At 47.1% G+C, this 27,003-nt stretch overlaps 2 protein-coding genes across 5 annotated transcripts in view; one reads left to right on the forward strand and one right to left on the reverse strand.

The window, feature by feature from the left end:
• The window catches only part of HPS5 (HPS5 biogenesis of lysosomal organelles complex 2 subunit 2), a 41,047-nt gene extending 25,237 nt beyond the window's left edge, over positions 1-15,810 (forward strand). For 2 of the 3 annotated variants that reach the window (XM_075545994.1, XM_075545995.1), the window contains exons 15-23: positions 1,213-1,290; positions 3,724-4,301; positions 6,735-6,855; positions 7,066-7,221; positions 8,268-8,387; positions 9,816-9,929; positions 12,049-12,146; positions 14,221-14,491; positions 14,817-15,810. In XM_075545994.1, the coding sequence (XP_075402109.1) occupies positions 1,213-1,290; positions 3,724-4,301; positions 6,735-6,855; positions 7,066-7,221; positions 8,268-8,387; positions 9,816-9,929; positions 12,049-12,146; positions 14,221-14,491; positions 14,817-14,877 (1,597 nt within the window). In that variant the 3' untranslated portion in view covers positions 14,878-15,810. The remainder of the gene's footprint in view (positions 1-1,212; positions 1,291-3,723; positions 4,302-6,734; positions 6,856-7,065; positions 7,222-8,267; positions 8,388-9,815; positions 9,930-12,048; positions 12,147-14,220; positions 14,492-14,816) is intronic. The other variant, XM_075545996.1, reaches the window with a different exon arrangement.
• A 5,874-nt stretch (positions 15,811-21,684) lies between these two features.
• On the reverse strand, positions 21,685-24,022 carry LOC142446662 (serum amyloid A-1 protein-like). Of its 2 annotated transcripts, none has more exons than XM_075548414.1 (3): positions 23,931-24,022; positions 22,209-22,347; positions 21,685-21,736 (listed from the first exon to the last, which is right to left on the reverse strand). In XM_075548414.1, exons 1-3 carry the CDS (start codon positions 24,019-24,021, stop codon positions 21,685-21,687), a joined length of 282 nt encoding a protein of 93 aa, XP_075404529.1. In that variant the 5' UTR covers position 24,022. The 2 variants fall into 2 exon arrangements, with proteins under 2 accessions (XP_075404529.1, XP_075404528.1); XM_075548413.1 differs by having other exon boundaries at positions 21,685-21,823.
• Positions 24,023-27,003: the final 2,981 nt, after the last annotated feature.

Genomic DNA, 27,003 nt, shown 5'->3' on the forward strand with positions numbered 1-27,003 from the left:
GTAAGCTCTGGCCGAAATCTGTGCGAATTCCGGAGGAGCCAGCTCCTAGTTTAAAGAAATCTGTAGATTATGTCCTGTGGGAGAAGGAAAGTGCATGTATGATCCTACTCTTTGTAGGGTTTTTGCACGGACCATAAAAACTGTAAGTCCCAAAAAAAAAAACTAAAAAAAAAAAACTGTAAGTCCCACCAAATGTTGGGAAATGACTTCAACCCACAGCAAATATATTGAGAGAGTTTTAATCCCCTATCCGTCCCATTTTTTTTGCCCTGCACAATCCCTCCTGCCCCTACTCGTTAAGCTTATGGCTGTCGGAGAAGGGTATACAGTAGATTAAGAGCAGGAGGACCGAAGACCTGTGGCTTGTGCGGCTCTGCTTCTGAGCAGCAGGTGACTTTGGGTAAGTCACTGGGGCTCTCTGGCTCCGAGAGCAGTAGCACCGATGTTAGCCACGTTCTTTGATGTGACATGCTGGGGGCTGCTTCGGCAGGAGAGCTGTCGCAGAGCCCATGGGCTGGCACAGTGTGAAGGGTCATGTCCACCTGGCCTGTTCCTTAGCTGAACTCAGGGAATGTGTGCTGGAGAGGCAAGCGATCTCAACACTCATGCAGCGATTGGGAAGAGCCCACAGAGCCCGAGTATTCAGGCAGGCCTGTGAAATGAAAAATGTGTTATCCTCAAAATAGCACATAGACCATGTTTCTAGCAAGAAAAAATTTACAAGTTGATTATCATGGCGTTTCAGGCCACGTTAGTCTGCCCTTCATCTTGTCTTTCCAGTCTCATTTCCAAGCCTGTCCTCCTCAGTACTCTCACTTCCAGGCCTGTCCTGAGACCACTCACTATTTTCCTTCCTTGTCTTCCTTTCGTCAGAGGTGTTCTTTCCCCGTTGTTTCCTAACACAAACATTCCGCCTCCAGAGTGTGTCAGAATTGCTCTCTCCGCTTAGCTTCTTATAGCACAATGCTTGGGCTGCTCGTTAGCATTTATTGTATTCTCTTGTAGCTGTTCGCATGCCTCTTCCACCCCACCCCTCCTTTTTTCCTGCCTGTGCTTGCCGCCATGGACTGTGTTTTCTACTTAGGTTTGTCTCATGTGATGTGAGGCACAGCTCCTGCCACTTAGTAAGTGCTTAGAAATACTTGTCTAAGGAAGTGCTGATCTCGTCTAAGTCTTTTGTGAGTATTACTCTTCTTTGTCATTCTTTTCTAGGAGGGAGAAAGAGATAACTAGTCAGCCTCCAGAGGAAGACTGGCTCCAGGAACTCAAAGTGGCAACGGCAGAAACAATGTGAGTATGCATCCTGGGCAAAGGTCATCTCCATGGAAATCCAGGAAGTCATGACATACTACAAAATTAATGTTCTCTATATCTTCATCTACTGCCATCATTGTTACATAGAGTTGAAAAGTAAGGTGTGTTCCAGATAAGTATATTGTATGAGTTAGTTAGGTTTTCTTTAAAGATCATTTTATTGGTGACTCTTACAACTCTTCTTACAATACATACATCAATTGCATTGGGCATGTTTGTACATATGTTGCCTTCATTATTTTCTAGACATTTACTTCCTATTGAGCCTTTAGTATGAACTCCTTCTCCCCCCCCACGCCCCCTTGATAGATTATAAATTATTAGTATTTTCATATCTTACACCAATCACTGTCTCCCTTCCCCTGTGTTTTATGTTGTTCTTCCCCCTTGGAGAGGGGTGTATGGTTATATGTTGATCGTTGCAATCAGTTCCTCCTTTCTCTCTTCCTCACTTAACCCCCTCTCCTTACCCTTCTGGTATCACTATTCCCACTCCTATATCTGGATTCCATGTGTCATGAGCCCCCAGCTCGCTTTTTGTTGAAAAAATTTATTGGAGGCTCGTACAGCTTTTATCACAACATACATCCATTGTGTCAAGCACATTTGTAGCCATCATCATTCTCAAGAGCCCCATCTCTTGTCTATACCTGTGTACATGCTCTGGTTTAGTCTGAATTGAGAAGCAGCACTGGGGTCATGGCAGTGGGTGAGGTGTGGGGGTGGGGGTGAGGAAACCTCAAGGAACCAGAGGAATAGTGTGTGTTTCATCCATACTTTACTGCACTCTGGTTGACTGATACCTTCCCTGTGGACCCTCTGTGGGGAGATTGACACATTGTCTACAGATGGGCTTTGGGTCTCTTCTCTACCCCCTCCCCTTCTCAACAATATGTGTTTGTTTGTTTGTTTGTTATGTGTCTTCTGCTGCCTATTACCCAGTCCTGATGACTCCTCATGATTGTACCAGCGGTGTGTTTCTTCCATGTGGGCTTGTCGCTACTCTGCTGAATGGTGGTTTGTGTAACTTCAAGCCTTTAAGACCCCTGATGCTATATCTTTTTATAGCCAGCACCATCTGCCTTCACCACATTTGCTTATGCACCTGTTTTGTCTTCAGCATTTGTGTTGGGAGGGCGAATGTTTTAGACTGCCAAATGTTTTAGAACAAAGTGTTCTTGTATTGAGGGAGTGTATGAGCAGAGCCCAGAAGTCCGTCTCTCAGTGTATTGCCGTATTAATATATGTACATAGGCCAATACCTCTTTTTTTGCGGATTAATGCATTTATATCTGAGCACACCTATGTTTATATCTCTATCCATTGCATTGCTTCCTAGGTCTTTCCTCTGTTTCATTTTACCTTCCTCCTGCCCCACCATCACTTTCCCCCTATTTCTACCTCTTAGTACTTCCTCTTAGCTAGTTTGCTGTTGCTCTGACACCCCCAGGATCTGTCTCCTCCTTGTTGACTCTCCCTAGTTGTTCCCCTGTCTCTGGGGCTGCCTGTTCATTGCACCCTTCCCTTGCTGCCCTCACCCCCAAGACCCCCCGGGACTGTGGTCTCACTGATTTCTCTTTGGGGTTGCTTCCTGTCTTGTATAAATAGGCACACCGACTATGACATAGACCAAACAAAAGAAAACAAAAGATCAGAGGGGGAAAAAACGAGAAAGTTTATACATAATTCCAGGTCTGTTCACTGAGTTCATGACTGTCTCCCAGTGATCGTGGGGGGGTCTCTGGGAGCTGTCCCTTCCAGCCTGAGGTCCATTTTGGGGCTCTTTAGGGACTTCGTAGCTTTGCTTTGCTCCACTTGCTGATCTGTTATGATCCCTTCTTGCTTTGCCCCGCTGTGGGGGCTCAGACTGTACTACCTCCCCGCTGTGTGACCCCAAAATTGTCCTCTGTCACAGTCTGCTCCAGTGAGGGGCCAACATGACACGAGCTGTTGTCGGCCCCACAGTTCTCTGTGTCCCAGTCACTCCCCGCAAGAACGTCATCTCCGGGCCTGCTGTGCCAGCATGGGGCCAGACCAGCTGTCCCTTTCCCTTCCTTCCTCGTCTGCTTTCATGTGGGTGTGGCATGCTGGGCCCTCTTCCCAACCTGCAGAATTAGTGTTGTTCTCTGTCACATAGATTTCTTGGGAGGGGGTCAGATTGACTCTGGTTGGGCTAGCCCTGTAGCCCTCTCTTTTCCTGCATTCATTCACGCGGCCACATTGCCTTTGTGGTGTGGTGCACCGTGGTAGGATCTGCATGCCCCACTCCCAGTTCCCTGGAGACAAAACCAAAACTCTTCCCCTCGGTGGGTTTGTGCCCTACTCCCACCTGGCTTAGGTTTAATTAGCGTGAAATAACGTAAGAAAAACACACAGAACATAAATTCCCCTTTTTTTTGTCTTGCACAGGACCAAGCTACAGGACCCACTGGTTTTATTTGAACCCAGGTCTCTGAGACTGGTTTTACAAGAGTGGCTTTTGCAGTTAGAGACCACCTTTGCTGTGGAGGACTTTCCGGGCCTCTCAGAGCCCAGGCACTCGTGGGTGACATCTGACCAGGACATGCTAATCACCGATGAGTCAAAAAAGGCACTGTTAGATGAAGGTGGTGACAGAGAAAAAAGGGATGCTGTAGACAAGGAAGTAATTGTTGATCCAACAGCTTGCGAATCTGTACGTAGTCTGAGGGAGCCCCCAGCTCACCTGTATCGAATAGATTCTCCGTGCCGCATAGCAAACGGCCTTCAGAAGGACCTGGCCGAACTCACAACCCTGTGCTTGGAGTTGCGTGTTCTGAGTCCTAAGGTGGAATGTACAAGAGGACACATGGACCACACTTTGCAACAGTGCTCTCCGGAAACTCTGGCTTGTCACTTCCTGAAGAAATACTTTTTCCTCCTGGACTTGAAAAGAGCAAAGGAAAGTATCAAGCTTAGTTACGCCAAAAGCCCTTGTGTTTGGGATACGTTTATTCAAGGATTGAAAGGTAATTATCAAGCTGCTTTATCAAGGACAAAGAAATATTCTTGGCTGGGACAACCAAAGGTAGCTCTGTTCCCTGAACTGCTTCCAGGAGCTGGTCTGTACTCATTAATGCGGTGGAAGTTAGAAGGTGCAACCTCTAAGTCAGTGCTGTTTGCAGCAAACACCGGTCCTTTGTGATTCTTCCTGCTGTGGGTTCCCTCGCTGTCCTTTGTCTAGCCTTCTTTGCACTGTGCTCCGCAGTGGCAGGGTTCAGAGCTTTTATCATCATCTCTAAGAGAGAATGCTTTACCTTTCTTTACCTGAGATAAACAAGGATGCTTGTCAATAGACAATTGCTGAAGTAGTAATGGACCTTTGTAGTTTTGCAAAGGTTTCCAGGTAGTTTTCGAGTCTGGCCTTCCCTTCCTTTTTATAAGATAATATTCCATGCCTTCCCCGCGCCTCTGCCCCAGCCACTGCTCTGTTGTAACACTTTCATTCAAACTGGACAGCTGAGCTGTGGATGATGCCCTGTCCCTCCTCTAGTCTGTGGGATTCTGGAACCCAATTTAATTGTTAATCGTTTTTTTTTAACTGGTTTAATTTGTAACTATATTGTAAGCATGTTTTGTTCCTCTCAGCCATTGTCAGAAGATGATACAGCAATGTTGTAATGTCGTAGATATAGTAGACGCTTATTTCTTGTTCATGTTGCGATTCAGGACAAGTGTTCCAGGCCAACAGAGACTCATTTCAGCGTGGTGATTCAGCCTTCAGGCGCCTTCTGTTTGTTAAATGTCACCGTCCCTCTGAGCTTGTTGTTGAGGTTGGGTTCCCATGTCCAGGGGAAAGAGCACAGAAGGGACATTGTGCTCTGTCAGAGATCTGGCCTCGTAGTAGCACCCATCTCTTCTGTTGACAAGCCTTTGGTGAGAATTCCACCACATGGTCATACCTAACTGCAGAGGAAGCTGGGAAATGTATCTTGTCCAGGAAGAAAATAGATAGGGGTGAAGAGCTCCACATGTTTCTTTCCCCAGAGAATGTGGGTAATCAGCTATCTCTACCTCACACTTGATAGGAAACCAGCTCTCGTATTCCAAAGATCAGGCTTGCCCTTCTTCTCCAAAGCCCCATATTTTGAGGAGATGAATTTTGTTAACTCAGTGTCCTGTTGGTAAATGATTCAGACTTGTAAAATACTTGTTATTTATGACCAAAGTGAATAGATTAGGATACATTTTTATATTATCTGATTTAAAGATTAAGTTTTATAGAAACATGGATATACAGTCATTTATGTTTCTATTTGCACAAATATATTTGCAGTTCTGAAGGCTTTGTGATGTTGTGAGATAAGCATTGGCCTGTTAACCTCAAGGTTGGCGGTTCAAACCCACCAGCTGCTCCTTGAGTGAGTGACGAAGCAGTCTATTCCCATAAAGATAAAGATTTACAGTTGTGGAAATCCAGTATAAGTGATGTGAGTCAGACTCAACTCAAAGGCATTGCGGTTGTTGTTGTTTTTTTCTTTTTGTCTTTATGGTTCTGTTTCAAGTCACATTTGAGTAATTAGAAGCATAGAGAATGCTTTCATTTTCTTTTTCAGAATTGAATAGGTAGACTCTTTGATGTGAAGTAAGAAACACATTATTTCTCTTCAAGTAGGTTCAAATGTTCACCATGAGTATTCATTGTGAATTCACTATGTCTCTACTATATGCTCCCTCCGAACTGTAATCATGGGAGGCAGGTGAGACAAGTTCCCATCAGCCAGGTGATCGTGGTAAATGTACATGATGGCCATCTGGAGACGATGTGACTGCTTGTTGGCATGTAGGCGACGGTATGTTTTAGTTCCCGCCGAGCCCCACCCAATCGGAAAGTCTCCCTTCATTTCCAGTTCTCAGCGGCGGCTCCTCTTCTGGCTTTTATGGTTATTGCCTGACACAGATGGGAGCCAGTCAGAGAGAAGGACATGCCAGAAATGGAAGGTTAGCGTTTTAAAAACGGTCTGTGAACCAGCCTGCACATCTGCCAGTGTCGTCACTGTGGACCGCACTGTGGAGGCCTGCCTTTGGTCTGTCTTCAGAGCCAAAGGAGAACTTCATGAAAAAATTTGTTACTTTTAAGAGCTTTTTTTCCCTTTTTTTTTTTACTACAAATAATTTTAACTAGATCTTCACTCACTTCACTTACCAGATTTTTAAGTATTTTAAAAACAATTTTTAAATATTACTTCAGAAGGTGAAGATTTGCCATAATTGATATTTTTAAAAATGGGTTATTTAATAGCCACATTTGTTGGCTTGTTCTCTTGCCTCTCTTACAATCTTTAATAGACTCGAGGCCTTGCCCTCCCCCATTGCCTGACTAGTGATTGTGAATGACTGGGCTCATGAGAATGTCCATTCCAGCTAGGAGATGTGGGGAAAGAACGCGCTTTGTCTTTCAGAAATGGCAAGTTGCAATCCTACATTCAAGGCCATGGCAGAAGGAGACCTACCGACAAGATTAAAGTTCCTGGAAGACTCAGACCTTTTTGATAGTCCTCTGCTCATTGCTTATGCTACCCGGTAAGTTGGCTGGTATGTTGTTGATATCAACTAAAGCCCATGCACTTTTTCCCCCCTTCAATGTTAGTCTATTTTTTTTTCTCATTTGTATGATGGGCAGCTTTTTGTTTCCTTGTTTGTATATTTTTGTTTCTAAAAAGTACTTAGTGTGAACAAGTTCTCTCATCTCACTGCCATAGGAAACTAAAGTGTCTTTGTTTTTAACTGCAGGTTGTATGAGAAGTTTGGGGAATCTGCCCTTCGGTCCTTAGTCAGGTTTTACCCATCCATTTTGCCTTCGGATATCATGCAGCTTTGTCGTCATCATCGCGCTCAGTTTTTGGCCTACTTAGACAGCCTGGTGAAATCACGGCCTGAAGATCAAAGGTGAGAAGAGAGCATATTTACAGGCTCTTCTCTCTCTCTCTTAAGAAGCCCTGGTGCTGTCGTGGGCTAGCGTTGAGCTGCTTCACCTCATGGTCAGTGATTCCAACTCGCCAGCTGAGGGCGAAAAGCACGGCTGCCTGTCCCCATGAAGAGTTACAGCCTGGGAACACTCAGGGGCATTCTACTCTGTTCTAGAGAGTCACTGTGAGTCAGAATGGACTGGAAGGCAGTTAGGTGTTTGGGGTTTTTTGGGGTCCCTTTCTTTGAATAGGATGCTACTTTTCTTTTATTCGCAGTTGTAACCTTCTGCACGGTTAGCTGCTACAGGCTTGAGGCATTCTCCTGCAGTCTCTGCACATGCTATAACCATGCAGACACCACCCTCCCCTTCTCTTCAGGTCCTCTCAGGCCATCAGGGAAAATTAACCTGCTTCACACTGGTGGCTACCGGAATCTCCGACTCGATGCTGACTCAGGGACTCTGTAGGATGGGGAGAACTGCCTCTGTGGGTTTCCTTGTCTGTAAATCTTTATGGGAATGGAAAGCCTCGACTTTCTCATGAAGAGCAGCTGGTGTATTTGAACCACTCAATTTCTGGTTAACAGCCCAAAGTGCAACCCACAACGCCACCAAGCTCCTTAGAACCCTGCGGGCGAGTGGAGTTTTACTTCTGTCTTTTTATTCTTGACATTCCAGCTTTTTATCAGTGGACCTCAGTTCGTACTCTTTGCCTTTTTTAGGCTGATGTCTCATTTCTGGGCTCCTTGTGGCTGTGAACACCTGTGCACCTTGGTTATTGAGCCCAACAACTCCCCGCTGTCTCGTTCTTTCTCTAATGCTTCCTGCTTGCTCTGCTGCCTCTCATTCCTCTGCCCTTTAAAATGTAGCCCTTTGCCATTTTCTTTATTATCGTGGGACACAATATGCATTTACGTAGCTCATATTTTCACCAGTGTTTCTAGACAGTGTTCTAGTTCATTTTTCCATTCTATTGTTTCCGTGGTCATTAGAGGATGGTTGATGTTTCCTCTCATTTTTTCTTGAGGCCATGTTTCCTTGAGTCCCTTCTACAACCAGAGTCTGTAAGAATGGATTGGCTGCATTTGGCAGTGTCACACGAGGCTCCGCCACGCACAAGCACTGTGGATGATGAAGGATGTCCCAGGTAAGGAAGCGTCTGGTTTTTAACCCCCCCAAAGTTGAGGGGAATGGAAATGGTTAATTCCCAGCTCTGTTCCGGGCTTACCTTCCAAGAAGTGACAGACCGTGGTCCTGGAAGTCATGAGATTAAGTTTTCTTCCCAGCTGTTTGTGTCACAGGTCTTTTGAGAATCTGATGATTCTTCACAGAAAAATGCACATGGGTGGGAATCTAGCTCATGACAGGTTGAGGTTATTCCTGGACCCACAGTCAGAGCCCCTGCTGCGCAGACTGGGTGTGGAGGGGAAATAGCGCACGATTGCACATCTGAGTTTCCTTCCTAGACATTTTGCCAAGAGATCTGTTAGTACAACCCTTGGATCAGGACTTTTTCTTCTTTTTTAAATGGAGCTCACAAAAAAATGCACATCGGTACTTAAGAATATACCAGAATGTTCCTGTGTTTTCCATAAGCAGCTTTTATCAAGCCAGCGTGCCGGTCTTAAATTACCGAAATTGGGTGACAGCAAACTTTAGAGATGGGAGAGCCAATCTTGTCCCTCTCACCACAATTTAAAATTAATAGAAAACCATAACTATATTTTTACAAATAAACGAAATCACTATTATCTAAATAATATCCTTTAAATGTATTCAGTGTTCCTTCAGAGCCACATGCATGTCCCGAAAGAGACGCACGCATATGGCTCCTGAGCCACAGTTTGCTGTCCCCTGGGCTAGATCAATGGCCTGGCAGAACAGGCAGTGTCTATCTGTGATTTTGAATACTTAAAAACCTCTATTTTTAAAAATGAACAGGTGTTTGTTATAGGACAATAAACATGAACGTTTTTTAAAAGCCAAGTCCAAATATTTAAAAAGATGTAATAATATGACCCATTAAAAAATCCACTGACATCAGCCAATTCTGACTGAAAGTGACCTAAAGGACAAAGTAAAACTTCTTCCTAGAGCAGCGGTTCTCAACCTGTGGGTCGCAACCTCTTTGGGGGTCGATCGACCCTTTCACAGCGGTCTCCTGATTCATAACAATAGCAAAATTATAGTTATGAAGTAGCAACAAAAATAATTTTAAGTTTGGGGGGCACCACAACATGAGGAACTATATTAAAGGGTCTTGGCATTAGGAAGGTTGAGAACCACTGCCTTAGGGCTTCTTTACACGAGAAGGCAGCCTCATCTTTCTCCCACAGAGGAGCTGGTGGATTTGAACTGCCAACCTTGTGGTTAGCAGTCCAATATTTAACTCATCATGCCACCAGGGGTCCTCCATAATGAAATATGTACCATTAAACTATTTGTGCCTATTGGCAGACTTGGGATCTCATTTTGGCTCACGTCCCATATCCTCGACTGGTATTTCTCACGTCCCATGTCCTCGGCTGGTATTTCTCGCGTCCCATGTCATATACTGGTACTTCTCCTTTAACAGGCCGTATTCACACTTACTCTCTTGGGGCTACGCTCAGCTGATTCTTCACCTAATTAAACTTCCCGCAGATTTCGCAACCAAAGAGGAAATGACTGACATCTGTAGGTCTGCTGGGTAAGTGAGCATTTTCTTAGGAGCAGAGGGCAAGTATAGAATCATTTCAGCTATTAACTCTTTAGCCAAGGCCATGAATTAATAAGTTTTATCATTTTGGAATTCTCATTGCTACCTGAAAGTAAACGTACCTTTTTGTTTCAAGTAATAGTAAACACTTGTTTTCTTTTAAATTTTGTGCACAGTTTTTCTTTGTGTAGCAGAGCTTGGCTCCGGCTCACCCCTGCTTGCTCTCTGGCCCAGTGGCTAACTGGGTTTCCAGGCATGTAGCTGGTGGTCGGCTAAGCTCCAGCTATGATCTCCGTTAAAATTGCAGAGAAAGTAATGGGTTGGACAGAACCACAGTTGAGCACCTTGGGGATGAGGAGACCTCGTGGAAGTAAGCCAGAAGGCCAGGTGGGATTTGGATTTGTGAAGGAGTCAAGAGGGAGAGCAGGCTAGGTGAGAGCCGCAGCAAGAGGCAGGACATGAGAAACTGATCTTGTTTGTTGCCTGTATCATGTATTAGTCAGTGAGGACTTTGTCTTGTACCTTTTTGTTGTGATTTAAGTGAAGGCTTACAGAGCGGATCATCAGCTGGACGCTCAACAGTGTAGATACACATTTTGTGTCCCTGCTTCCGTTTCAGTCCTCTCAGTGTACTGTAACCTTGACTTCACGTCCACCTTGTGTTCTGTGGGTAGTCAGTCATTTATTTCTTGGTGATGTGATTTTTATCACTTTACTTGGATTTTAGCCTTTTGGAGATGGGGACCTGTGTCTTCCCTCTCTTTCATAGGGTCTAGTTTGTGCTGGTTAAAAAAAAACCCAACTTGCTGCCCTCAAGTCAATGCTGACTCGGCCCCCTTTTGGAGAGCGTAGAACAGTCCCCACAGGTCTCCGTGATGCTCTGTGAGTAGAAAGCTCGTCTTTCTCGTGAGGAACTCTTGGTGGTTTCACGCTGAAGCCCTGTTGGCTCATAGTCCACCTCGTAGCCACGACACCAAGGCTCTCTCTTGTGCAGAGGTAGGTGCCTGAGGTGCTTCATCTTGATTCCGAAGGTGAAGAGTTAAAAGGTCAAGCAGGACCTTGAGAAACAGGAATTTAGCTGTGGAGACCTTTTATCCGTGAGTGGAGTGGTTTGTGTGCTTGGCTGCTAGCCTAGAGGTTGGCAATTTGAGTCCACTTGGAGGTTACCCTGGTAGCATAGTGGTGGCTCATTGAGCTGCTAACCAGGTCAGCAGTTCAAAACAACCAGCTGCACCTTGGGAGACAAATGAGACTTGCTACTCCTATAGAGTTGCAGTCTCTGAAACCCAGAGGGACCGTTCTGCCCTGTCCTGTAGGGTCACTAGGAATCAGAACCAACTTGATGGCAGTGAGTTTTGTTTTTGGAGAGGTAATTCAGATAAAAGCTTAACAGTCTACTTCTGAAAAACAAAGCAATAAACAGCTATTGAAAACCTATGGGGCCTCAACGAGTCAGAATTGACTTAACATCTGGTCTCGTCCAAGAGCCTGGGAGGTGAGCACATGGCATGACCACAGTGGCGTTTGATCTGGAGTGCATTTCTGGTGTCACACAGGAAGGAACAAAGGCCAGCTGGGCGGCTGTTGCTTTTTTTAGGAGTGAGTGAGCTGCTGATTCGGATGATGGCAGAAGGAGCAGCGTGGAGCAGCATTTCAGAGAGATGCAGTGGGAACTTGTTGATACTGGATATCACAAATGAAATTAGAGAGGATAGTCCAGCACAATTTCCAAGGTTTGCATAAAATTTTGAGAAGTAATACACAGATTTGATATTGAGTCTTAAATTGTTATAAATATGATTGATGTTTAGCCACAGATCCCTGTATTTGTCCATCACTTGTGTTTTTTCATAAACATTGTTAGATGCTAGCTGTCCACTGGGACCTTCATGATAATGAGAATATTCTACTGTGCTATCCAGTATGTTAGCCGGAAGTCACATATAGTCTTTAAGTACCTGAACTATGGCTAGATAGTTGAACTGAAGAGTTAACTTTAAGATTTTATTTCATTTTAATAAATTTACATTCAAATGGCCTCTTTTTGGAGAGTACAGCTCTAGAGGAATTCGCCGCCTTTTATACTTTCTTCACCTTGGTCTCTTTCAAGGTTCTGGCCTGGATACCTAACTCTCTGTTTGGAGCTGGAGAAAAGAAGAGAGGCCCTCACTAGCATTGTGCACCTCCAGGACATGAGGCTGATGGAAGGTAGGTGTATCTCAGTTGGTTACTGGCAGGTGTAGTATGGTAGAAACCACTGCAGATTTTTTAAGAAGCAAGGTGAAATTTAAGGATGGCGTATGTAATTTTGGCGGCTGTCAAACTGTGGAGTTTGTTACTGTTGTCACTGTTGCTGCTGTTCGTTGTTGAGTCGACTGACTCATGGTGACCCCTCCTATGTAGAGTGGAACTGCTCTATTTGCTTGTAACAAGGTCTGTAACACTTGCTGGATTGTGGAAGCAATTAGGAATAAAACTACAGGCAACTTTTCTCTGGAGTGAGGCCATATACCAGACACTTTCCGTCTGCTGTTTTAATGAGATGATAAATTCTTGGAATATGAAACAAGCAGACAGATGAAGGAGCCCTGGTGAGGCTGTCAGGTAAGCAGTGGGCTGCTAACAACCACAGGTCAGTGGTTCAAACCCAGCAGTTCTCCATGGGAGAAAGATGGAGCTGTCTGCTCCCGTAAAGAAACCTGACAGAGGAGCACTGTGCTTTCCTGTTGTGCAGCTGGCATAATGAAGACCCAGAAGGACAGTGAACCTGCCTCCAGACAGACAGGGAGTGAGTGCTGGAGCCGATGTTCCAGCTTCGTTTCCCTCCATCCTCCTGTTGTCTTTTCCTAGAGAATCGACTGTAAAGAGATAGTTAGGATTATTTTAAATGGAGGAGTGAAGCTCCCTCACCTTCATGGTGATTGAGAACACTTTGTTTCCCTCTTTAAATCAGCCCATCGCAGAGAAGAGCACGGGTGTGAGTGGCCTTGCTGTCATGCGGAGCACCTTGGAGTGGGTTGTTGCAGATGCAGTCAGTTCACATTCAGTACCTCGTCCTTGATATGCCCTTTCCCTCAACTCTGTCAGGTTTTCAATGTTCTTCGCTGCCTTTTTGACTGAGGTTTCCCTCTGTTTTACCTTGTTATTGTTGTTAGTGGTGTTTTGTATGTTTTTCTGTATGTGAAATCCAGGGTAGGTAAATCTGTGAGACAGTAACTGCATTCATGGTTCCTTAGGGGTATGGCAGGAGGGGTTGGGGGCAATGGGGAACTAATAACCATGAGTACAAGAAGAAGAAAATGTTTTAAACTTGATTGTGGTGTTCAACTCTTTAATACGATTGAATTCTTGAATAACATAAGTGGGTTATAGGTAAATGAAAGGAAAAGATGGCGGTCAGAAGACCAGGACTGGGCCACACCGACGTCAAAGAGTATGGGAGTCTGACCTGCATTCAGCTGGGGGTCTTGGACTCTGGTTCTTCTCAGGACAGTGACACCAACAGCTGACAGCAGCAGTGTGGCCCACTGCCTTTTGCTGGGCCAGGGAGAGGGAAAGTCTGAGGCAGAACACGGAAACCATCTGACCTTTATGGATTGACTTCATCTATCACAGCTGTAGCAATCGTGCTGAAATCATCCTTGTGTCCTAAATAAAGCGAGAAGAGGGGCACGTGGTTTTGTAGGACTAGAATGATAGATAATGTGTCCATTTCTGGGAACCTTAAGATAGAAATGGTTCACATTCTTAAGCTTACACTATAATATGTTCTCTGTGTGTGTTGATGTTGTGTTGTCAGTGTTCTGTTTTAAGCAGTGCTGGCATGTAATTCACATACCATACAATTCGGTGGGTTAAAGTGTTAAAAAGAGTTAAGGCAGCCATCGCCACTATCAATGTGAGAACATTGTCTTCATTGGCCGTTCAGACCTGCCAGCTGCTTTGAAGAGGTGGGACTCTACTTCTGGCTGGCCAGACTGCAGTTCGGGGAACCTTGTAGACTGGGTTTCTCTGTCCTTCAGGGTCACGGTGCGTCAGAATCGACTCCATGGCACACAGTACTCGCAACAAAGAGTGCCCAAGCTGCTGATGTGGCTTCCCGTTACCGTGAACTAGTTATTCAGTGTGCTCAGGAGTCACCTTGGTGTTAGGGTCTGCTCTGGACTATGTTTCTCACTTTACATTCGACAGGCGCACAAATAGCTCTGATCGCCTCCTGTAGTCCAGCAGTTTACTAAGTACGGACAGTCAGAGCCAACACTGTGTCTCTTTGTGTGTGTAGGTTGGATTCCAGCGACCTTGGGAGAATGGAAGTTTCTCTTACAGCTCGTACAGAACAAGAGCACAAGGCCAGTCTCCCAGGAGTCACCAAATGGGCACCTCGGAGACGGGCCATCCCCCATCAATGTGGAGAATGTGGCCCTCCTGTTAGCTAAGGCAATGGGCCCAGATCAGGCCTGGTCTCTGCTACAGGATTGTGGTTTGACCCTTGAATTGTCAGAGAGGTTTACGAGAACCTGCGATATCCTGAGGATTGCCGAGAAAAGGCAGAGGTAATGCCTGTCAGTAATGCCCTCTCCTTAGGTGTTTGGAGACCCTAACACCTCACAGGCTGTCAAGAGTGGATGGGACCGTGGAGAGAGTCCATTTCCCATCCCTCACTGACAGAGAAGGGGACTGAGACCTGTCTGTTAAGGGAAACGATTGGTATTTCATTACAACCATGGACAAAAAACACAAATTTGGGCTTGTTGGGACCAAATACCTACTTATCTCAGTCAATTTTGAATCCTGGAATTCTCTGAGCTTTATTTAAGTTTTCTATGAAAAATGAACAATGACTACTAATTTTGTGTTCTCTTTGGTTTGGCATTTCAGAGCCTTGATACAAAGCATGCTTGAAAAATGTGACCGGTTTCTCTGGTCCCACCAGGAATAGTGGAAGATGGAGCACTGCATCGTGGTGTTTTGAAAAATGGAACGAACTCTCCGAATGTATTTGTTATTTTAGGAGAAGCACTCTTGGAAAGCCTCCTCCTTTATGTGGGGGGGGGGGGGGGATTCTGTCATTGTCTGCACCTCCAGCGTCTGGGGCTCCGCCTTGGACCCAGGGTCTCTCAACCTATGTCAGCTTTTCACAGGCTTCAGCCGTTTCCTGAAATGAAATGCTCGGGGAGCAGAACGTGCATGCCCCCAGTGTGCACTCCTTATTCTGAGCTGTAGTGCGGCTGGCTCCTTGCCTCTAGTCTGGGGATTTGTTTTTCTACTCTGGCTTCTGGGCAGGGAGCAGAAATTTCGAGTCCTGGTCATATGAAAGCAGTTCTTATTGTTAACCAGGATGGAATTCTTTTTTGTGTCTTGTCTGGCACTGTCTTAATGGCTGGACTAGCACAGTCCAGTTCCATTGAATTAGCACATAAAATACATACTGACGATTTAAATCAAGAGGTTTAAAACAATGTAGCATCATACCTACATTTTTCTCATTTTAAAATATCATTTCCCCCTTGTGGGTTTGACATTTTTCTGACATGGACCCATATTATAAAAACCAAATTCAATTGGCTGTCAAGTCGATTCAGATTCAATGACCCAGTAGAATCGAGTAGAACTGTCCCTGCATTTCTGAGGCTGTCAATCTTCCTGAAAGCAGAAAGCCTCACCTTTCTCCCTCAGAGCAGCTGGTGGGTTCAAACTGCTGACCTTACAGTTAGCATCCCAGTGTGAAATCCACTATGCTATCAGGGCTCTTAAAGCTATGTACAACTGACTGATTTATTACTGGGAATGTTTTGCCTCTAATCTCCCTGAAATTTACTATGCACTTTTAAGATATTTTTATAAGCCATAATAAAAGCTGAGTACTAATAAAGACTTCAGCAAGTGTTTCTATCATTTAATTCTGGAACTTGGTAAATGTAAAGTTTAATTAAACTTTTCATTTGAACAGAATTTAGACTTGAGAAGATTTATTTTGAGCAACTTGAAGGAAGGCATGGGTTGACTCAGAGTGGAGTAAGCTAAGTCCTAGATACTTTGAAGTATACAGAGACCTAGAGACCAAAACCGCTACCACACGCACACACGATGCCTGAATAGGATGTGAAGAGCACGGGGGAAGGAGAGGCCACAAAACACTGCATGAAATGACCGTGCCGCGTCCTGTTGCTCCGCTCGCCCTGTTGACGGATGCTTAGGTAGTTCCTGCCTTTTGGCTGTTGTGCATAATGCTGTCGTGTCTGTCTGTGTGCCTCTCTTGGTTCTTTGGGGTGGATACCTAGCAGTGGGAGGGGAGGATGGTATGGCAAGTGGATTTTCAGCTTTTCGAAGAAGTATCAAATAGCTTTTCCTTGGTGGCTGTGCCATTTTACATTGCTGCCAGCGATGGAAGGGAGCACTGGTGACACAGGGACTAAGCGCTCCACTGAAAACCAAAGTCAATGGTGTGAAGCCACCAGTTGCTCCATGGAAGAGACGCAGCAACGTGGGTCTGTAACGACTGCAGCCTTGGAAACCCACCAGTGCAGTTTGACTGTGCAGAATTGACTGACTTAGCGGGCAATGGGTTTGGTTTTGGTGCCATCAAAGCCTGAGGGTTGCAGTTGCTCCACACTGTGCCTAACATGCTGTTTCCAGGTTTTAATCCCCACCCTTGTTGTTGTTAGGAGCTCTGGGGTCGTCTCTAACTCACCATCCTCATAACTGGTGCTATGTCTGGGAGTGAAGGTGCCTCGGTGTGGTTTTGACGAACATTTCCCTAACGACTAATATCCTCAAGTGGAAACCACACTCTGGAAAAGTTTAATTAAGAGATTGATTGGAAGTCCAGAGACAAACTGGCCTGGGAAAACTTCCAAGTTCACAGTGAAGCTGGTCACTCCAGTGGACAGTGGGACAGACATCCTCGTTTAAGCACGAGCTAACCGTTCACAGAATCATAACTGACAATCGGGAGGCTTCGGCAGATCAAGTGGAGATTCGGAAGGAGCCAGCACATTGTGTAAGTGGGATCACATGATTGGTTAAGGTCTGCACTCTTCAGTTTATTACAAGATGACTGCAGGACAAATTGGGTCAGATAAATCTTTCTGGTAACCAGCTATTAAAATGGACTTCTCAGTCATGTCTGTTTCTGGGGTCCAGTGTAATGATTTATCAAAAATTCTGTGCATCAAGACCCTGCGGACACAGGCAATCCCATCTCACATTTGCTTGAGCATAGCGGAAAGACCGGCAACGGGTTGCGTTGTCCTGCACCTGCACCAGACCTCCGAGAAAAAAAAGATGTCTCCTTGGGGTATAGGGTGTGGTCCACATCGAGGCTGGAGGGACCGCTGTTAGAAAAGGCAACTTTAAAGTTCATCATGGGAAAGGGTCCTGGGTGTGGCTGCAGAAGGAGTCACGTGTGTCACCAGGGGAACCTGTTGGCTTCAGGTGGCCACATTTCGTCGTGTTTACTTATTTGACATCTTCCTTCTGGGAAGTCGTGCTTTCAACACTGGTTGCAGATGGTCTTAGAAGACAAGCGGGTTGTGAAAGTTACCGTGATGGTCATTGGCTTTCTGACCATCTCCCCAGTACAGGGTTTGGTGAATAGTGTCTTTGACGCCCAGGTAGCAGCTGCCCTTCAGGTTTCTTTGGAAATGGGGCATGCTTCCAAATTACATCAGGGCATTGTAGGAGAGTGTCATCAGACACCTTAAAGTAGCCCCTAAACATGTCTCTGTTCTAGAAGAGAGGCAAAACTGACTCAGGAAAATCTAGAAGTGTGTTTTACACGACCTCCTTCACCTACTCTGCTGAAGATTTTGGCCCTGGAAGCAACCTACCTGCTACCACTTCTCTTGGTACTCCTAGATGAAATGATGTCTGATCTCACCACTTTGGTGGATGGGTATTCAACGGCTCTCCAGAAAGGTCTGCGGGCAGATTTGGAGGCACGGAGCCTGCACGTATGGAGCTGCTGGAGAAGCAGCCCAGGGGAGCGCTGCAGAAGAGCACAGTGAGTGCACAGACTTCTAATGAGGACAGTGCTGCAAGCAGAGAAACCCGTGACAAACGCAGTAGGCAGTGAGGAAAAACAAGTGGTTCTTTGCAAACATTTGAGGGTGGAGAAACCCGTGACAAATGCAGTAGGCAGTGAGGAAAAACAAGCGTTTCTTACTTTGCAAACATTTGAGGGTGGACAAAGCTGCTGAAATCTCATGAGGATGTGGATTTGTTGAAACAAGAATCTAAGAATAAACAACTGAAACAAGGCTGCAACCTTTACCTCCCCTAAAGGAGGCAGCAGCCCAGGAGGCCTCCAGCCACAAGTCCAACAGGTAGAAGGGCCAGAAAATAGCTAAAAAGAGAAACACACACAACTGTAATTGATGGTAGAAGACAAAGATTTTTTTTTTAATCATTTAAAAAAATTTTATTAGGGTCTCATACAACTCATCACAATCCATACATATATCCATTGTGTCAAGCACGTTTGTAGATTTGTTGCCACCATCATTCTCAAAACATTTGCTTTCTACTTGGGCCCTTGGTACCAGCTCCTCAATTTTTCTCCCCGCTCCCCTCCCCCATGGACCCTTGATAATTTATAAATTATTATTTTGTCATGTCTTACATCGTCTGACATCTCCCTTTACCCACTTTTCTGTTGTCTGTCCCCCAGGGAGGGGTTTGTATGTAGATACTTGTTATTGGTTCCCCCTTTCTATCCCACCTTCCCTCCACTCTCCCAGTGTCACCACTCTCACCACTGGTCTTGAGGGTTTCATCTGTCCTGGATTCCCTGTGTTTCCAAATCTTCTGGTCTAGCCGGATTTGTAACGTAGATTTGGGATCATGATAGTTGGCTGGGAGAAAGCATTTAGGCACTAGAGGAAAGTTGTATGTTTCATCGTTGCTACACTGCACCCTGTCTGGCTCATCTCCTCCCTGTGCCCTTCTGTAAGGGGATGTCCAGTTGCCTACACATGGGCTTTGGGTCCACACTCCCCCTCATTCACAATGATATGATTTTTTGTTCTTTGATGCCTGATCCCATCAACACTTCATGACCACACAGGCTGGTGTACTTCCATGTGGGCTTTGTTGCTTCAAAGCTAGATGGTAGCTTGTTTATTTTCAAGCCTTTAAGACCCCAGATACTATCTTGATAGCCAGGCACCATCAGCTTTCTTCACCACATTTGCTTATGTACTCTCTGTCTTCAACGGATTGTGTCAGGAAGGTGAGCATCATGGAATGCCAGTTTAATTTTGCATGTTCTTCATTGAAGGAGTACTTGAGTGGAGGCCTAATGTCCATCTGCTACCTTAATACTAAATCTATAAATGTATGCACATAGATCTATTTCCCCATCCTCATATATAAATATATTTACATATGTACATGCTTTTATTTAGACCTCTAGAAATGCTTTTTGCCTCCTAGCTCTTTCCTCTATTTCCTTTTACTTTCCTTTTGTCCCACTGTCATGCTCAGCCTTCATTTGGGTTTCAGTAATTCCTCTTGGTTACATTGCCCTTGATCAAACCTTACCAGGCCTCCTACACCCTCATCGCCACTGATTTTTGGATCACTGTTCCTTTATCCCTAGGTTTGTTAACACCACTTCCTTTCCCCCACTTCCTCTCCCATGCCTCCCCGCAACAATCAGTCCCATTTTTTTTCTTCTCCAGATGGATTATCCCACCTATGTTATCTAGAGAGACCTACAGAGATAATCATATGCACAAAAACATGACAGAACAAAACAAAGCAACAAAAGAAAATGCAACAACAATGACAAAATAGGAAAAGTCTGTAAATAGTTGTCTGTTGACCTTTAGGAGTGTTTTCTGGTTGAGTCTGATGGGGAGGCACACCCTGACCCCAAAGTCTATTTTTCTTATTCCCTTGGGACTTCCTTGCTCTGTTCCCTTGCTGTTCTGTTGCACACCCTTAGTGTTTTTGCTTCAGTGTGGTGGGGTCAGATCAGGCACAATTCCCACACTCTGTCTTCAGTGTTGTCCCCTGTGGGGCTAAATGTCAGTGAGGGATGTTGTGGAAGACAAAGATTTAACATGCTCAAAACGACATTTCATTCTCTCCAAGTGACTCCCTTGAGCCTTTAAGAAAAACTGCATTCCACACTTCCTCTTTGTCCGGTCTTGGAGGAGACTGATTCCTGGATATGCCCTCCTGTAATTCTGCATGAGTGGAGCAATTTGCCCTTCAGGCCATACAAGGGGCTCATTTCCACTGCCGTCAGGGTGTTATTTGGAGCTGACAGCTCAGGACAAAGTTTCCCATTTAAAGTTGGTCATGCCTCAGCCAGGGGTTAGCCTCCTGCCTCCCTCCTATATTCCTAATATTTTGGTTAGAATGGGAATGCATAGTTAAATAATAGAAGAAGCGAAGTTTCTGATTATGTCACTATGCAGAGATGTTCCCTTAGAGCATCATTTCTTTATTTTTTAAGAGCATCATTGAAAGAACGGAAAAAATCTTGGTTTTAGTGTCAGAAGGAAGTGACACTTTCCATTTTATTTTTTGAGTTCTTTTACATTTTAATTTTAGGTTGGTTTAAAGGGCTCTTAAGAACCTTGCCTTAAGTCTGAAAAAGTCGATGCAGAACAGCTTTAGCATTCATTTTCTCCTTCAAAAAGTGCTAACTTTATTTTTGAGTTGATTAACCACGGCACTCTTATGTCATAGATGAGCAGTAATGTTACTATCGGCATCAGTAACTCAGTCTGCATTTTTTTTTCTCTCTCATTTACTTTTCAAAGATTCGGTCTCTTCCTAATAAAGCAGAAGCTCTGGGGTTCTTTACCATCTATAAGGTCACTATGGGTTGGAACCGCCTGGACAAACTAACAACAGAAGCATGGTGTCCACTTGCAGTTTGATTCCATTCTCTTGGCTGTAGTTGAGAGACTGTTTTAGGATGAAAGAACATCAGCTGGTACCGAGCTGTGCTAATTTCAATATGTGCAAGTTACCTTGTGGACAATGACCAATAAACTTGTTGATCGTTAAAAAATAAGTAAAGTCCATGATGGATCCTATACCCTTGGAGAGATTTAATGCTTGGGTTTGGAAGGCTGGTGGTATAGTTTGCATCATAGGAACCCACATCACACCAGGATGTCAAACTGATGGGCAAAGGTGGTGGTTGCTCTTTTCCTGGGAGGATTGAGGACCCCTGGGAAGCCCCTGGGTTGAGCATTGAGCTGCTAGCAGCAGGGTGGGCAGTTGACGCCCAGCACTATTGGAGAAAGAAGAAGACTGTGTTGTAATAAAGACGGACACTCTTGGACCCTAGGAAAAAGATAGCTGTACTCAGTCCTATGCGGTCACTAGGAGTAAAAATCAGAAGGTGTACTGTACGGACACACCAATTAGAAGGACAAAAGAAAGTGCCCTAAGAACTGTTAGGAAACCCGTGCAATTGGTGACCTCCAAGGTCCTTTTCGAGAAAAGAAGAGGGGTCTGTCCTGCCAGGCTCAAGCTTGCAGAGAACTTTGGAGGTGCTAACCCACAGGGCAACTCCTCATTAGCACTCTGCTACAACCCTTACACCACACAGGTGGTCCTGACCATGAAGAGACACACATTCTTCAATGGCTTCCATTTCTTTAGCATTTATTGGGCACTTGCGATGTGGCAGATACTAGGGAACCTAGCTTCTGGGGAAATAGACCCTTATAATGCTGTGTTCCTGCTGCCAGGTCTCACAGCCTGAAGCAATGCAGCAGGAAGCTCAGTATTTGTCAGGCAGGCCAGCAGGTCGGAAATGGTTGGGGTCATTCCCGCTTCGCCCCCATACATTGGCAGCCTGGTCGGCATCCGAGTCTTCCTTTCCATGGCCACTGGCTCCATTCACCAACTCTCTGGCATCGCTGGAGCCCAAGAAGCAAAACAGCAGCTTGATCACCAGACAGGTGAGCACAGGCCACCCTCCCCACCCTCCTGCATTTCCCAGGATGACGGTAAGAGTCCACAGGAAAGAGGGGCTGTAATGTTGGCCTTTCTGCCCAGTCCTGCTCAGCCAACGCTGGTCACGCTTAGGCAGGAAGAACACTGTCCTGGGACCCAACGGGGGATTGGGAATGACTCAGCCCACCACGTGCTCTGCTCTGCTGGCCACTCCAATTCCAGCCAGGCCAAGGAGGAGGAAAGGGACAAGGGGCCAAAGACCCCACAGGACCCTGTTCCAGGATGTGTCCCTTTCTGACTGCCCAGGGAGACCGCATTCACCCTGTCCAACCCTGCAATCAGGGTTACCTGATCACTTTTGCAGCCCAGGCTCCCCCAGGCCCCCTTTTTGCTGCATCGTAGTTCCCTCGAGCATGGAAGTATTTGTCTGCACCAATGTAATTGGCTTCTCTCATGTCCCGGTAGGCTCTCAACATGTCCCAAGCCCCTGGAGGAACGGAGAATGGCAAAAGAGACAGCATATGAACACAGACATTGTGACAGCACCTTACACAGGACTCGAGGTAAAGGAGTGGAAGGCACTGTCACACGGATCACAATTAGCCACAACGATCACGTACACTACATGCTGGGCAAGGCTGCCTAGAGCAGACAAGGAAGTTCAGGGACAACTCTGGCCTCTATGCAGTAGATGGCAGTAGCACATGCCCAATAAGCTGTGAGCACTGGAAAGGAGTGGCGACTTTGCTCAATGTCCCAGGGGACAAGTGAAAGCCACTTGCACTCAGCAAGGCCACGCAGGATCAGGTGCAGGGACTGTGAGAGCAGAGCGCGCTGCTGATACTGGGAGCAGGATGGGACACGGGCCGCAGAGCAGCCCTACGGCACTTTGTCCCGCTGCTGAAGACACTAGCAGTCTTGCAGACACAGGCTGACTTGGGCCCTGACTGCTCAGGACATGAGTGGTCATCACCCTGACGGCTCTCATCAAGGATGGGAGTCAGGATGCGGGTTCCTCTGGGCAGCGCAAGAGCAGGTGCTCCGCTTAGGTGGCACTGTGGTGGGTATCGATGCCCTGGATGCGGGCCACCTCTCGGGTGGTGCTTTGAGTCTTTCTAAGGCTCTCCAGGTGACTGCAGGAGGAAGCTGAGCTTGAGAAGTACTGTGCTTCAGCAACAGGCATTCCTGGGCATCGCAGGGCAGAACGTCTGCATCCTGCACAGGTGGTCCAAGTTCTCTCTTTGTCATCAAAGGATTAACGGAAAGGTACTGCACAACCCACTCAGCTGCTCCAAGGATGGCAAAGATGCCTGTCCCCCAGGGGATTATGAAGTTCAGGTAGAGTGTGACCAACTACCCAAGTTAAGGGAAAATCTTCAGACGTGACCCAGCGGATGGTGAAACCCACCGCCATCAAAGCCATTCTGACTCTCTCCACCCAGTGTACGGTTTCTGAGTCTGCATGTGTCCAGAGAAACACGTGATCTCTGTTTTACCCCGCAGAGCATCTGGGGCATTTGCACTCCCCACTTTGCAGTTAGCAGCCCAACACCTGAGCCACATTCAAGTTCTCAGGTAATCCAGGAGGCTTGATGAATGGTGGTCCCCCTGGCTGCCAGTTAAAAGGCTGCAAAGGGTTGGAAGCAGCCCAAACCAAGAAGAGAGTCATTGTCCATAGGAAGCAGCAAGAAGAGTCTGGTCTAAGTTTCCTGCCAATCATCCAAGCAGGAAACTAAAGGCAGGGGTGAGTCAGGGCAGGAGGAGAAAAACAGAGGGGGGAAGAGGGAAAGTGTAAGGGATAGCTGTCATTTCAGTTCATGCGATTTGAGTGGAGGGAAAAGTCATACCAATTTCCAGCCTCACTTTGTGGCTTCCAACCCAAAGTAGGGCACCTTCCAGGCAGGAATGATGGCAGCCCTTTCCCGAGTCCCCGAGAGAAACCTAGGACTGCACTCTGTAAGAAGAGCCCCCCCAACGTTCTTCCCCACAGGGCAGCACAGCCTTCTCGGGGCTCCAGGCGAGTCCTGGAGGCAGGCAGGTGCCCACTGCTTCCTCCTGCAGCTGTCTTACCTTGAGCAGCCTCGGGGATGAAGGTGAGCCAGCCCTCACTGCTGACTCCGAGGACCAGAGAGCAGACCAGGAGGCCTGTGAGAAGCTTCATGGTGCTGCAATGAGGGGGAGGGGCAGGAGAGAGTTCAGCACTGATGACCCCGCTCTGGCATCTGTGTGTCCCAGATAGCCTGGCTGTTGGCCTCCCCTTCCTCCAGTAGCAGCCCAGTGTGAATAGAGGGAGCAGGGCACACACTGGCCCTCATTCAGGGCCACTCGGCTCTCAGTCCTGGCCCTTTAGCCCTGAACCCCAGACTACAGGATAAAGCCAAGGTGGCCTCAGGGAATGGGGAGGGGAGTGATGACCAAATTGCCACTCTCTCTGGTAGCCTATAACTTATCCAAAGCACAGCTGTCCCCTGGAGAACATAGAACAAAGAAATATCCACAGTAGGAAATGGTCATCTCTTGGGAGCAAGACAACAGACAGATTAAGCTTTGAACCATCCCCATTGGGTCGTCCCTTACCTGATTTCAGGCTGAGCAGACCTGCTTGTCCTGCGGCCCAGAGAGAGGCAGCTGGAATTTATACTGAGCCTTCCCTCCTGGGACAGGGGGTACTGAGGGAAGTTGGATGGAGCTAGACAGGGTACTGGGAAACCCCTCCCAGTTCTCACCCTTCCCAGAAAACACACTGCCCACCTGGGCTTTCCCCTGCACAGGGCACTCTTCCACGTTGTGCAATCTGTGGATCAAGACAGGTTGCCTGTACGCTGGCAGCCACGAGTCAGAGGTCAGTCGGTTCACGCTGGAGACGCTGAGGCAGGAGTGAGTTTGGGCAGAAGGAGAAGGGCATGCAGAGTGTGGAGTCCGAGAAGGGATCTCACCAGGCCCTGGTTTTAAGGGCCCTCCTGTTGGTGCACCCCACGGCTTGACGCCTGGATCTCAAAACTTACAGGCCTGGCACCATCCAGTTTTCCTGAGGATTCTGTGAGACTCCCTTACGAGGGACGGAAGCACACTCAGACAGACTGTCTTCACTCTTCCACCGACAGGAAATCAGAGGAGTAGCCCTCGTGGCCTGAGAATCAGGCCTAGAACTGTCCTGCCGTGGCAGCTTCTTGGAGGAGAGGACACCCAGGGAATCCAGTGGAGCGAAGGAGCACAGAGGGTGCCGGCCACCCCGGACCTCCTCTGGGTCCATTGGAAGCATGGGTTCCCCCCACCGGCCCCAAGACTGATGTGACAGGGCAGCGGTCAGGCAGGCCTGCACCCTCCATCCTGCTTCTATCCTCTTATGACTCCAACCTTTCCCCGGGGCACTGGCTGCCCTTCCTCTCCTGTTCCGCTGGGTTCAGAACCCATGCAGTGGCCAGCCAGAAATCACGACACTCTGATTGTGGGCGGTCATAGACTAGAAGAGTTGAACACAGCCAGGAGCTACAGACATTAAGGACATGACCTTGGTCCACAGCCGCACTTCTCAGCCAGCAGCAAAAGCTCTGTGGTGCACTTCTGCTGGGAGCGGCCCCCAAGGGAATCCATTAGAGCAAGTGAGAGCAGAGAGCGGGCCTGACAGGGCTCTATGCATGCAGGCTGCAGAGCCACAACCCAGTCCCAGTCCCATGGCTGTCCAGTGAATTCTGGGTCATGGCGACCCCCACGACAGCTGCTCCCGATGACAGCTGCTCCACTGGGTTTTCTTGGTTCTCACCTTGATGGAACCTGATATTCTGCCTGTTCTTCTTGGTGCCACTGGATGGATGCAAACCGTGTACCTTTGGCATCATGGGCTGCACTACCTATAAGGTTTATTTGGATGGGAAAACAGAATCAAAGACCCAATATACGAAGGTTTTGAAGCAGGCTTTATTGAGAAGCTTGCGGGAGGGTTCAGAAACTTGGTATTGAGCTATTGAAACCAGGCCGGGAAAAAAAAACCCTGGCAGCGTTTCTATGCCCACTGCTGGCAGGCACAGCTGGGGAGGATCTGCGCACACAGGTGCTTCAGAAGGGAAAATGTCGTTGATCTTATCTATATGTCAGGGACGGGTGAAGTGACCATATCTTCAGAAAACATTCTGGCTTTGGGATGAGCTGGTTCCGTGAATTTGGGGTTGAGCAGGGGAGGGGAGGTCGGTTAGGAGTCAGTCTTGAGAGCTAGGATGGAGGTGCAGGACTCAAAATGGAGTCTGTTGTGCCAAGACAGGACACTACCCTCCTCCGTATTTGCCTCTGGAACATGGGTGTCACAGCAAGATTCCTGTGATCCTGTCACAGACTGGGGAGCCCGGAGGATCTCGGGTAGGGTCTCCAGAGGAGGCCACAGGGAGAGAGAGCCACACCACTGAAGACCCCGCCTGCCTAAGCCCAAATGGCAGAAGCAGAAGAAAGTATTCCAGGTCCAACTGTTGGCACGATGTTTGGTGATGGATATGCAAGTGAAGAGAGTGAGTGGGTGCCTCATCTTGCCCATCCCACTGAGCATTTGAACTTGATGTTGGCCTGCACCTGGGAAGGCATGGCGATGCCCCGTGACAGAGGGTGCCTCGCGCGCATTGTACCTGTGCCAGGACAAGCCATGAAACCAGTGCCCCAGAGGGACAGGCGGTGGCGTGAACTAGAGGGCTCATTTGGAGGATTGCGTGTACTTATCCCAGGATGAATGCAGGCAGATTAGAGAAGACGTAGGGAATGCTGCTTGCCAGGTGGCCATTGGGAAATGTAGAACACAAGTCAACAAACAAACTCAGCGTCGTGTCAAATCTGAGGCACGGCGGTCCCACCAGCCAGGGTAGAACTGTCCCTGTGTGTTTCCCAGACTGTCGCTCTTTCCTGGCATGGAGCGCCTCTTCTTTCTCTCACGCAGAGGGATGTACAAGCGCAGACACAGGAAGCACTTGCCTTGGTGGACAGTGGATAAACGCTTGGCTGTCTGGAGAAAGACCGGTCGGTGCCTGAAACCACCGGCAACTCCGTGGAAACAAGAAGTGGTAGTCAGGGTCTGCAGAGGTCCACGTGGTGTGACTGTGAGTCTATTGTGACTCCCAGCGAGCCCACGTGATAGAGAGAACTGCCCCATAGGTGGGTCCTG

The sequence above is a fragment of the Tenrec ecaudatus genome, chromosome 4 (assembly GCF_050624435.1).
Source record: "Tenrec ecaudatus isolate mTenEca1 chromosome 4, mTenEca1.hap1, whole genome shotgun sequence".
Taxonomy (NCBI): domain Eukaryota; kingdom Metazoa; phylum Chordata; class Mammalia; order Afrosoricida; family Tenrecidae; genus Tenrec; species Tenrec ecaudatus.